The following is a 12,029-nucleotide window of genomic DNA, read 5'->3' as shown; positions in this document are numbered from 1 at the left end:
CAACTAGGTAAATCAATTACAGTTCATTCATTTGGTGGAATCTTACACAACCATCAAAAATAGTGCACATCTTATGGGAAAGGAATCCAAAGGGAGGGGATTATATGTATACATATAGCTGATTCATTTTGCTACACAGCAGAAACTAACACAACATTGTAAAGCAACTATATTCCAATAAAAATTAATTAAAAAAAAAAAAAAAAAACTACCAAGATTGGTAGACTGTGCAATAGCACAAAGACAGACCAAAAGATCCAATGGTAGTTTCTAACATTTCATGTTAATGTGTGAGAATCTGACATATAGCTATGAATCATACTTGACATACTAAAGCAGGCTCTGACTTACTTTATACTGACAAAATGAGGAACTCAGACCTTCCAATATAGTCCAAACATCACATCCAGAAGTCTGAATTTAATATTAACTTTCAACAAAGGCACATCAGTGGCAAAAACAGTTATGACTAAGCAAAGAACTTCCAGTTTTTATTTTTTAAACATTTAACAAGAGAACATTCAACCAAATTTTAAAAAATTAGGATGGATTAATTTACAATAAAATAGTCAACTTAAAATACCAGCCCTTTCATTTAGGGCCAAGGAGGCCAATAGTTTCTGTTTGAACAGCAAAACTGCACAAAAGACATTTTTACCTTTATTTGATGGCACAGAAATATAAAAGTCATACAACTTTCACTGAGCTCCTCCCTTCCCCCCAGAGAATTCATACAACTGCTTCTTAGGTCAGTACTCAGGCCTTTAAAAATTATCAGTTATATTTTGAAACATATCTACAATTACTCTGAAAATGAGAACACTTTTAAAAACAATTCTTTTAAGAAACACCTTAAAATAATGTTGTGGCACATTAGGTTTCTTAAAGAAACAGCAAAAATGAAAAATAATGTTTAAGAATTATAGTCCCTTGTTTATAGAAACCACCCAAATAAAATAGTTTCTCTAATTAACTATCTTTGCTTCTTATAATTTATTAGCAAAGATGAATTACAAGAAGCAGAATGCACCCTCTTTTGGTTCTTGGTTGTAGCTGCCAGCTTAAGAGTTCATGACTGTAAATGTAAAGCAAAATCTAACTATGCTCACCAATTCTGGAATGGAAAAAAACCCAAAGTATCTCTTTAAAGTGTTTCTCTATCCTTGCTTTCAAGTCAAGACAAAAATTCACAGCAGTTTAAAGGATGCTGAAAAGACTAAACATGGAGCCCACTACAATACACACAGGATCATTCTACCTAGTACACTCCTGAAGTGAAAACTGTAATGAGTATGATATTACCAAGTAGCATTCTGTAGTAAGCTGTTGGAACAAGTACAGCACTCAGTGGATTCATTTACAGACAGGCATGGTAGCTTTCAGACAGAACACCTTATTTTCACAATCTTGAATGTGCAACCTTTAAAAAACAAACAAACATAAAGTAATATGTAATCTTTGACAGCTGGCCAGGCACTTAACTTGGGGAAAGAGACTTTCAGATTTTGAGGTAAACTATAATTGTTTTCAGCAATCACAAACATATTCTAAAAACTATAACACACTAACTGAAGTTATTCAGCGTTTAAAAGTTTGTCACTCTATCCTGCCAAAATTCACACCAAAGTGTAACTTTTTAAGAAGCTATGAAAAGAACATTTTCAAGTCTGAATTTTGGCCCCATTTAGATACTTCTGTGCTTAGAACATTCTTGAGAAAACTAAAAGATACACACATACAACGGTAAAGGGTGCAAGAGCCTAAAATGAGCTACTCCCCCCCACCTCCCCGCATCCCCGCATCTGACATTAGTAAGAGTCACACTGTCAGTCACACAGACAAGAGGAAGAGGAGGAGGAAGACAATACAACTGAGTTGACAAGCCTCAATCTATCCTCAAGGAAATGACAGCGCAATGCTCCAAGAGGAGCAGAAGCAAAGTGGCAGAGAGTTTCTGTCTATGGGTGTGGACTACGAAGGCTTCAGAATTAACACTAAGGAGCACAATTCTCTGGATTTTTCATTCTCTGGGTATACTATGACTTTTTCTTCTCTTCCGAATTCATTTCAAGGCAATGTGGAATTTGGTTAATAAATGACAACTCATATTAGAAGAGGACCTCAGTAAGTATTTACACATTAGAAGACGAGAACAGCAAGTGGCCATTTTGGAACGATTCTTTTATCAAAAATTATCCAAGTCTATTTTCATCAGAATTATCAGGATATTATCTGCAAATAGAAAAGTCAAGTCTCATAATTATTAATTATATTTTCTATCCCTTCTCAAAACAGCAATTTCAATCCAAAGGCTACTTCTTGTTCAGCACAAACTTATCAGCTTGTTACCTGGTATGCCCAGACTAATTACTCAATGTTGTTTTAAACCCTTAAAAGAACGTAAGAATAAAGAATATTTAAAAAATGTTGATCTGAGGCATCCTCACTCTCAAAAACTTGAGAAAAAAGATCAGCTTAATTTGATTTCCATGTGGCTAAAAATAGAGTCCAGATAAAGACTTCTAAGCTGACCCTTCTCAGGAAAACAAGTTTTTCCAGTCCTGGTTAAGAATTTGTATTAACTGACTTCTCCTTTCCTTGCAGGACTAACCACACACATCTGGCAAAACTATTAGCTGGAGTTAATGGTGAGCAAATGTGAAAGAATTTCTTTCTCTGTGATGCTTACTGGCTCACTGAAGTTTTGACACTGTGACCCTGGTCTATTAGCACCATGCTTTACTCAGCTGAAATAATTAATCAAGCCACTGCCATGAGGTGATGAACAGAGAAGGGGACCAAGGACAATTATATACATCAATAATTATTAATACCATGATATACAGTGAAAATGTGTCTATTAACATATTTGAGGCTTGAAAATCATTGATCACAGCTATTAAATAAAACTGCATCATACTTTTACAATTTTTGAACACCTGCAAATGTAGACTTCCTGATATGATCCAAATTAAAATATGAATGGAAGTTCATTGAACATTAGATTATCTGTAAGCTAAAAGGAATCAAATTATATGTTTTGCAGGTAGTAAACTACAAAACAAAAAGTGGAGGTTAGGTAAAAATTAAGTGAAATTATTCCTAATCATTTATAGTCTCATCTTTCTCTCGGAGAGCCCCAAAATAGGTCTCCAGAAAATCAACTTTATAGATGTAAGAAATGGCATCTGCTATCATATTGGTGTATCTTTCCCTCAAAGCTAGATGGGTCATAGACATATCTCAGACATTCATTCTTATGTATAACAGTTTCTGAGACATCTATTCCACTGAAGTATTTTAAAGGAAGTCTACGAGTCACTCCCAGGCAAAAGGCACTTCATCGTGAAAGTTACATTTAATTACAAGAAAGTTGAGAAGATGAGGGTAGACTCAAAAGGTCAGTATTCATTTTTGTATTTCTAAATACAGAGTAGATGCCAGTTTATAGAATATAGCTGATAACATTACAAACAAACCAGAGAGCAACATTAACTATATTCTCAGCAAAACAGTAATTTATGACATTTCTCCACAAACCAACATAGTTCCAAGTTCAACAATAAAAAGGAAAAAAAAAAAAAAATCACCAGCAGTTGCTACTTTAGAGCTCAAGACATTGTTTTCTACAGAATTTCATGTTTCTACAGTTTGGTTCTCTGTTTCAGAGTATTAATTGCTTTTCAGATGAAAAACCTGGGTGGCAGAGGTGCGTTTGTGTGTGCTGGGGGAGAACCCAGGGTGGAAAAATACTGGGAGTAATAAGAAGTTCAATTCTCTGGTCAGACAACCAAGTGAGGAGGTAGTTATTCTTGAGAACTTCTCAAATAGAGAATATTATATTGATCTACTGAGAGTTGGGGAAATAGCAGGAGCTTCTTTTTGAGACTGAAGATAGCAACAGGAATACTTCTCCTCCAGGGAAGTCAGGACCAGGGTGTCAGTGCAGCTGAAATAAAGATGGAATCTGTATAAATGGCACATAGAGAGTATTGGAAAAACAAGGTTACGAAATCAACATAAATGATAATCCATTCATTTCCAAACTTGTCCTACCTTGACAGTGGCTCTTTTCTGATGTGAGAACTTTAAAAGTATCTATGAGAAAAGAATATATACCATGTCATCATCAAATAGTGATCCTTTACGCTTCTGGTAATATATTTCATAAACAAAGTCTTCTAATTTCTAATATTACTGAAAAGGTAACACTGTCTGTAAAATAATTACGTTTTAAAAACAGTTTAGGCTGCAGTACTCTCAGAAAGGCTGCCAAAAGGAAAGCAGTTAATTTTAGATTTTTAAATGAGGTGAAACTCTCAGTTCAATAGCAACACAGAAAAGATAACAGCAATACTCCTCCAAATTGCCTCAACAGTACTTATACCAACATCAAGAGACTACATGCTCACTCACCTTGTTACATCACCATACACGGCAACCCCATACAGCCTTGAGTGCCATCATCACTGCTGTTGAGCTTTTTCATTCGGTACTGACGTATTTCTCTTACCAGTGTGTAAAAGGCATCTTCAACACCCTATAAAACAGAGAAAACGATAAAGACAGCTTACACAGCCCAAGCTGTAAGCTCTAATTTGTACTTCCTTATGTGGATTTAAAATGGCAATTATTCAATTACTAGTTGAAAAATAGGCTGAGCGTTCCTACTGTATCACATTAGCAGGCTGATATACAAACAGCACTTTTTGCAAAAATAACATTCAAGCAAAAGAAAATGGGTAACAGGAGACATATAGAACCTTCAAATCTAAAGATTTCATTCAGGAGGGCCTATACCTTAAACAGTAGCTGGTGTTGATGGAGAAAGGACTAACGTTTTAAGTATCTTTAATCAAGGGTCTTCATTTAGAAATACTTGTGCATGTTAAAGCAGGCGTAAAAAAGAAACCGTATCAGAATATTAATAAATTTATTTTGGGTTTAAACTGCAGATTAAAAAAAATAGAACTCTATTAAAAAATCCAAACCAGGGACTTTCCTGGTGGTCCAGTGGTTAAGACTCCATGCTCCCAATGCAGGTGGCTAGGGTTTGATCCCTCATCAGGGAACTAGATCCCACATGCAGCAACTAAGACCAGATACAGTCAAATTCATTAAAAAAACCCCACAAAACCAAAACCAACCCAAACAACAAAGAATGCAGATCACATCTCTAGTGAAGAGTCCATCAATCAAACTTTTTCTGCTTAAACAAACCCTTGCCAGATGCTGAAAGCTGTACTATACCTGTCTGGTCTTGGCTGAGGTTTCAATGAATGGAATCCCATAACTTTTGGCCAGTTCATGGGCTTGTTTTGTGTCAACTGTCCTTGTTGGCAAATCACACTTGTTTCCTACTAGCACCATAGGTACATCATCCGAGTCCTTTACACGCTTTATCTGTTCCCTAAAAGAAGGGAATGTATTATGGTAACATAAGAATAAACTTTTAGGAAGGAATAAACAGTCTAAAGTAAAAAAATAAAATGTAACAAACTTCAGCTAGCCCTACTGGCTTCTAGTATTGCGTTTCCCTGTTTTTGTTTTTAACTATTTGCATACTAAGAAGACTGGTTTAGACTTGATGCAATAGCCACAAGGAAGCCAAGTACCAGTTCACTTTCTATCTTGACACAGGCCCCTTTTAGGTTTCTTGATTCTCTGAAGAGCTGGGCTCTGGATTTAACTGGCAACTCAAAATCACACTCTAGATTAAGGTCTGAAGTATAAAAAGTAAAGCTTACTGCCTCCAAATAACTTTTTGAAGATTCCTAGAGTATGACAGTATTTAATGAAAGACAGTCTATCCACTTCTCTGGATGGGTGGTGTCCAAACATTTTCTTCAAACAAAATTACAGTTGGAAGTCCAAGATATAAATTAGAACACACTATAACTGCTCTTATTAACAGCAGATTAAAAGATCTGGAACTCCCAACTGATAGTACTCTCTTCAATGACAAGACATACGACACAGCAGTGTGGAAACTATTGCTCCAGATTCTCTGGACCAACCCTGTCCAACGGGTATTCTCATGATGACGGAAACATTCTCCAGCCGCCCCGTCCAACTACATCTACTAGTCACATGAATCTACTGAACAACACCTGAAAAGTCAGTTGCTAACGTGGGACCAAGGAACTAACTCTTGAATTGTTAATTCTACTGAATTTGAATAACCACAAATGGCTTGTCTACCATACTGCACAGCACTGCTCTAGACTCTCCCTTTGAATTACACACACAATCATGAACTTGAAATGCATTTCACTGGCTATCTACAGAACTGAGCTTTGTTTGGTGTGATGGCAGTACCCTATGTGAAGGGATAAGACAAGAGAGCTGAAGAGGAAAATGATTTGTAGAAATTTAGCAAATATTTATTAGGTGCTTGCCAAGTGCTGAGCATTTTATTCAGTGCTTTATTAATTCCAGAGAGAAAATGGAAAGTAGAACAGGTTTAGGGGAAGAAAACCAGTTTTGGACTAGTTTCTGAGAGTTGACATCTTCATATGGTTGGAGTGTACAACAGGACTCAAGGTTACAGGCAGAACACTTGCGTAGCATTTACTCTGTGGCAAACACTGCTCTGAGGGATTCCCATATTTATTAACTAATTTAATTTTCACAGCAACTCTGAGTAAGTACCACTGTCTTCATACTGTTAGATAAGGAGGCTCAGAGATTTAATAGTTTGCCCCAAGCTTCCATGGCTAAGAGATGATGGAGTCAAGCTGTAACCCAGGCAGAGTTTATATTCCTAACCACTATATTATTCTGCTTAAAACCACAGGTCTAAGAAAAAGAAGCCCTGAGTTTTTGGTTCTGGGTCTATTAATAACAATCATGACTATGAAAATCTAACAAACCTCCTTCTGAACTTTGCTTCTGTAAAATAAGAATGTCATACCAGAATTTATATGGTCCAATCGAGCTTTGAAAGTTAAAGTTCTGTGCAGAAAGGCCATCTTTACATTCCTTTGGCCTGCTTTCTTTATCTACCCTCTCCCCATTTTTTGCTTCCTATTATTGTCTCTGTTACTGAAGAGTGTTTTTCAGAGGTGTCTTCTGCTCTTGAGATTCCTTAGTGATCTCTCATAACAAAACCTCTAGTTCTAAATCACTACCATTAGCAAGCCTCATGTATGTATTACCACGCATTCTAGCCGAAGTAGATTATGTAAAATAAATCCCAGTATTAACTTTCAGTAATAACCCCAGATTTCCAATACCACAACCTAAAAGAAATTCTTTTCATAATTAAAAATCTGTATCTTCCCTAGTGTGGTATCCTCATCCCTATCCCAAAACTTCAGAACACACTTAAAGATCATCCTTTCAGAAAAAACAATGCTCCTAGTACCTGTAGAGGTTAATATCTGCAAATGATTTGCTATTATTGATGGCAAACACACAAAGGAAGCCTTCGCCTGTCCTCATGTATTGGTCTCTCATGGCACTGTACTCCTCTTGTCCAGCTGTATCCAGTATGTCCAACAGACAGGTTTCACCATCTATAACCACCTGTTTTCGGTAGGAATCCTGGGGTGTGGAGGGTAGGAGGGTAGGGAGAGAGGGAGATTCCATTTTTATTAAAAATCATAGGGAATGCAATGTTACTGCCAAGGTTAAACAAACTCTAATCAAGTCCAACTCTGTCTCTTTGCTTTGTCCCTCAAACTGCTAATATATACATAATCACACAGAAAGTACTTAATGTCACCCTAGGAAAAAGTCCCAAATGCTATATGCCTGTAGAAAAGAAACTGTGGTCACTGTTCCTGGATAAGATGAAGAAAACATGGTAATTCAAAGGATAGTTCTATTGCAGATAAGATAGAGATTAGGTTCACAGTGTATTTCACTGAAGTATGAGCTGCACTTCTCTCGTTTGAATTGTCTATTGTCAATTTACTATTCTACCACCAATTACAACTTGGCCTAGGATACAGTGTCTTTTGTGTTCAAGATTATATACACAAATATCATTTATTTCAGAAAAGGTTATAACACCAAACTATTTTTCTCATCATGACAGATGTCGTCATGAATATTTGGGAATATTCATCCACATGAATATTTTTCAAATATTCATGAATCAAATTCCTGAAAGTTCCAAACGAGGTTAAGTTACATTAATTCCTTGGGAAGAAAGAGATGCACAGATCATATTTAAAAAAATTTCAATTTGGCTCAAACGCAAAATTTTTATTTAAAAAAAAAAAATTTATGTTCTGGGAATTCAAAGAAAATAACCTCATCACACACTAAAGATGTGGATTCAGGAACAGTATGTAACACAGTTTGCCAGCCTATTCAACAGCTCCTCAGTAACTTACTGCATTTCAGGACTGTAATATACTTTCAAATTAACAGAGAATTCACATTGCCAAAACTTCCCTGAAGCATGAAATATGGTCAAGTGTATGAGTGCTCTGGTGAAATAAGCAAAATTAAAATTATAAAGATAGGTTTTAGTCAAAAATAAGCAAAATTAAAATTATAAAGATAGGTTTTAGTCAAACTAAAATAAGATAACAGAAGTCAGAGCAGTGGTTATTTCCTGGCAGGACAAGGGGGTTTACTGACTAGAAAGGGGCATGAGAGAACTCTCCTGAGCATTGGAAACAGTCTATATTGTTATCTATGTGATGCTTACATGGTGTACACAAATTTAAAGCCACTGAGCTGTACCTATAAGACTTACTTTATGTAAACTACATTTTAACAAATAAAACTCTGAAAAACATCAAAATATTACAACCATTAATACTAAAGCTGGTAAGCCTAAAATAAAATTTTGCTAAGGACTAATTTTTAAGAATGCCTATATTAGAGATAGCTTGCATTAAACACTTAGTGGTTAGGTAGTACAAAGACCAGGGTGTGGATTAAAATAATCTCTAGAGTTTTACATTTCTAAATTGAATAACATTACAAACTATTTATGTAAAGGGTTTTAGATACCACTTATTGAAATCAATCTGTAACATGAACTCCTACAAACACAACAGAATCCTTAAATAAGTAATAATCACACTGCATCAGCATCCACAAACATTTAACATACTTGATTTTTCACATTGCTTGTGTGTCAGGCAAGACAAATTTACGGTACTTTACTAGACGAAGAGAGTGATTGCTCACTATCACATAACTAATAAACTGAAAACAGGACAGTACTCCAAGGCACAGTGACTCAAAATCTCATGTTCTTTTTACCTCAACCCCCAGTTTCAGTTGCTTCCAACTATGTAAGAAACACCTAGACCGCTCAATCCTTTTTCTCCTTCCTGCTATTATTCAGATATTTATACTATGACCTGTGTTCTTTTTAACAGAGCTATCATGCGAAGAAACTAAACGAGTTCAACAATGAGTTTGCAACAGTTTACAAAACGGTTAAAAACTGTAAACTTCTTATAAAATCTTCAGCAGCTAATAAAAATGAACTCTTTCCCACAAACATGTAAAAAAAGCTTAATTTATTGTATTACTAAACACAGAGCCCCAAATTACTTTTTGTCTTCTGATCATTCCTTTAGCTAAAGAACAGCTGAAGGGTACGGGGGAGGGAATGGGTAAGACTAAATGGAAACAGAGAGGTACGGTCAGCGGACTACCACTGGGCCTCACCTCTATGGTGGGATCATATTCATCTACAAAGTGGTTCTGGATTAGCTGGATTGTCAGTGCACTTTTCCCAACACCACCTGCTCCAACCACCACCAGTTTGTACTCAGTCATTTCACACCAGCAAGAACCTGTGGGAAAGCAGCAATTAGGGTTAACTGGCGAATCACAGAACTTCAAAGCTTTCTGTAATCAACAGTAACTAAAACCAGAATTTGAAATGAATTGGTTCCGTACACGTTCATCTCCGCTTGGTTCTCAAAGTGATTCAGGAGTTTAAAAACACTTGCAGGTTACTGCGGATCTCAGAATTCTGGATTAACCTTCCAGCTACCCTCAACCTCGTTTTCAAGACTTTGGGCCCCGCCCTCAGCCTAAGGTAAAGGAAACCCCCCTTCCTACTCCTCCTGTAAATCTTTTCAGCTTTGGGGGACGGCGGCCAGGCTGTCTCCCTGTCTTAGTACCCCTCGACCCCGCCCGCCTTTCCCCAGAGAACTCCACCGTAGGGCTCAAATCGAAGGACACCTCCGCCCAGGGCCTTTGTTTCCAGTTCGTAGATTCCGCTCGATTTCTGGCAACAACGAATTATCACTATGCTCGAAAGCTGAACGCTACACACGCCAGAGCCTTACCTCTAGCTCCACTGCCTCCACTTCGGGTAGATTACGACCACAACCGGGAAAATTGTTGGGAGACCCCGGAACCGCCATGAACAGCCCCCACTAGGGAGCGGCACTTCCGGCCCCGCCCGATACGTAATCAGTCTGCGCCCAAGTCCCCGCCCCGGCCACGTGGGCCTCTGACCCAGGAGTCACGCGGCAGACCGCACCCAGACCCGCCCCTCCCATACAGGACGTTTTAATAATGAAAGCGCTAGGTGCTAGTGTCTCAAAAATCAGTAAAACTTTATTCGCTTCCATTCTTTCGCCATTAACAGAAAACTGGAGAAAGCAAAATGTTATGTGTTTACAAAGATAAATGGCCTCTTTACCCAGAGAAGATCAAAACCTCAAACGACAACGGGGAAGATAAAACACCCTCCCCCACATCCCCTGAGCTGACCCATGTCATCTTAGACAAAGCCTTCAGTCCACTGGCCAGGGACCTTGTATATGGCCAATTCAAGATGAGGGCCAAGTAATCAGACCAATCCGTTCCCGTGATAAAAAGTCGAACAGAAGCTACACCAAGGGTCAAGTGCCTGTTTTTACAGGACACAGGAACCAGGCGGCTACTTATAAAAAAAACAAGATTCATTTCAGGCACAACTTTTTTATTATTTTTCTTTTGTTTTGTTTTGAAATCAGTAAAAGAAACTGGGTCCTATAAGCTGCAGTGATCTAAGCAGCAGCAAGTTTGTGCATTCGTCTTTTTGTTTTTGTTTAAATACGTTTAAATTATCACACTGCTGGCACACCTCATTTGCATGAAATTCTGCACCATACATACTAATTGTAGTAAAGTTACCCACCCCCCACGCCAGGAAAAAAAAAAAAAAACTACTCTGGAAGATAATTTTCACTGAAATCTAACCAAACTTCGTTAAGTGGACTGTGACAAGATTATAAATGATATGAAAAATAACATTTTAACATTTGGCCATCAACTTAAGGAAATGGTTTGCCTATACAAATTTTGGTAATTTTTAATATATTCTACCCTCATATGGTCCTCAGAATTAAAGCATAATAAACAGAAAAGGAAAAAGAATGCAACTGAGTGCTAAGGCAGAAATCTTGCCAGAAGTAATGAAGGTAGAGTATATACTAAATATCAAGTGCAGAATTTCATAGGGCCAACAAGTTAACAGTCTATATTTTTCTCTTACACAGGCGAAGTGGATTTTGCAATTACCAGTTGCGTTAAATGCACCAAATAAAGCTCCTAAAATTGATACTATAAGGCGCCACCTTAAGTTTTCCAGGCTGCAACTGTGCATAATTTTAAAATGGTTTTCTTAAATTTATTTATTTTTTTAAACATAACACGAGGAAGGTGTTAAAACTGGTGTAATAGCTCAATAGAATAAGTATTCCAGATTTTGGGAGGGATGAAGAGGGAGATATTCAGAACCCTTCACCAGAATCCCCCCAACTTGATCATAGTGGATTAATGATGTGCTTTGTGGATGTGGTTAGTCAATCACACCAGCTTGACGGATCTTTCTTTCTGCACCAAATCCCTGTGAAGAAATAAAATTGCAGTTAATGACCCAGGTGCGTGACAATCACGGCACATTCACAATCCCAAAATGTAACATGATACATATATCACATATATGTATGTGTGATATTAATATATAATACCAAAGTATTACTCTCTATCACCACCAATTCTTTTGCAGAGGAGGAAATCTATAGTAAGCTTTCCTGATCTATTACCTAAACTATGTT

The 12,029-nt window shown here is 37.1% G+C and overlaps 2 protein-coding genes across 4 annotated transcripts in view; both read right to left on the bottom strand.

Annotated features, from left to right (window-relative positions):
• Nucleotides 1–463: 463 nt before the first annotated feature.
• Nucleotides 464–10,419, bottom strand: NRAS (NRAS proto-oncogene, GTPase). Its single transcript, XM_005887113.2, has 7 exons — nucleotides 10,269–10,419; nucleotides 9,640–9,767; nucleotides 7,367–7,545; nucleotides 5,251–5,410; nucleotides 4,417–4,540; nucleotides 4,057–4,098; nucleotides 464–3,949 (listed from the first exon to the last, which is right to left on the bottom strand). The coding sequence occupies exons 2-5, from the start codon at nucleotides 9,748–9,750 to the stop codon at nucleotides 4,421–4,423; spliced, it is 570 nt and encodes a 189-aa protein (XP_005887175.1). The 5' UTR covers nucleotides 9,751–9,767; nucleotides 10,269–10,419; the 3' UTR covers nucleotides 464–3,949; nucleotides 4,057–4,098; nucleotides 4,417–4,420.
• Nucleotides 10,420–10,517: 98 nt separating this feature from the next.
• The window catches only part of CSDE1 (cold shock domain containing E1), a 35,641-nt gene continuing 34,129 nt past the window's right edge, over nucleotides 10,518–12,029 (bottom strand). For all 3 annotated transcript variants that reach the window (XM_005911077.3, XM_070367443.1, XM_070367444.1), the window contains one exon: nucleotides 10,518–11,818. In XM_005911077.3, coding sequence (XP_005911139.2) covers nucleotides 11,771–11,818 — 48 coding nt within the window. In that variant the 3' untranslated portion in view covers nucleotides 10,518–11,770. The remainder of the gene's footprint in view (nucleotides 11,819–12,029) is intronic.

This window comes from Bos mutus, chromosome 3 (assembly GCF_027580195.1).
Source record: "Bos mutus isolate GX-2022 chromosome 3, NWIPB_WYAK_1.1, whole genome shotgun sequence".
Classification (NCBI taxonomy): domain Eukaryota; kingdom Metazoa; phylum Chordata; class Mammalia; order Artiodactyla; family Bovidae; genus Bos; species Bos mutus.
The sequence above is the reverse complement of the archived record's forward strand: the minus strand, read 5'-3'. Positions and strand labels throughout refer to the sequence as shown.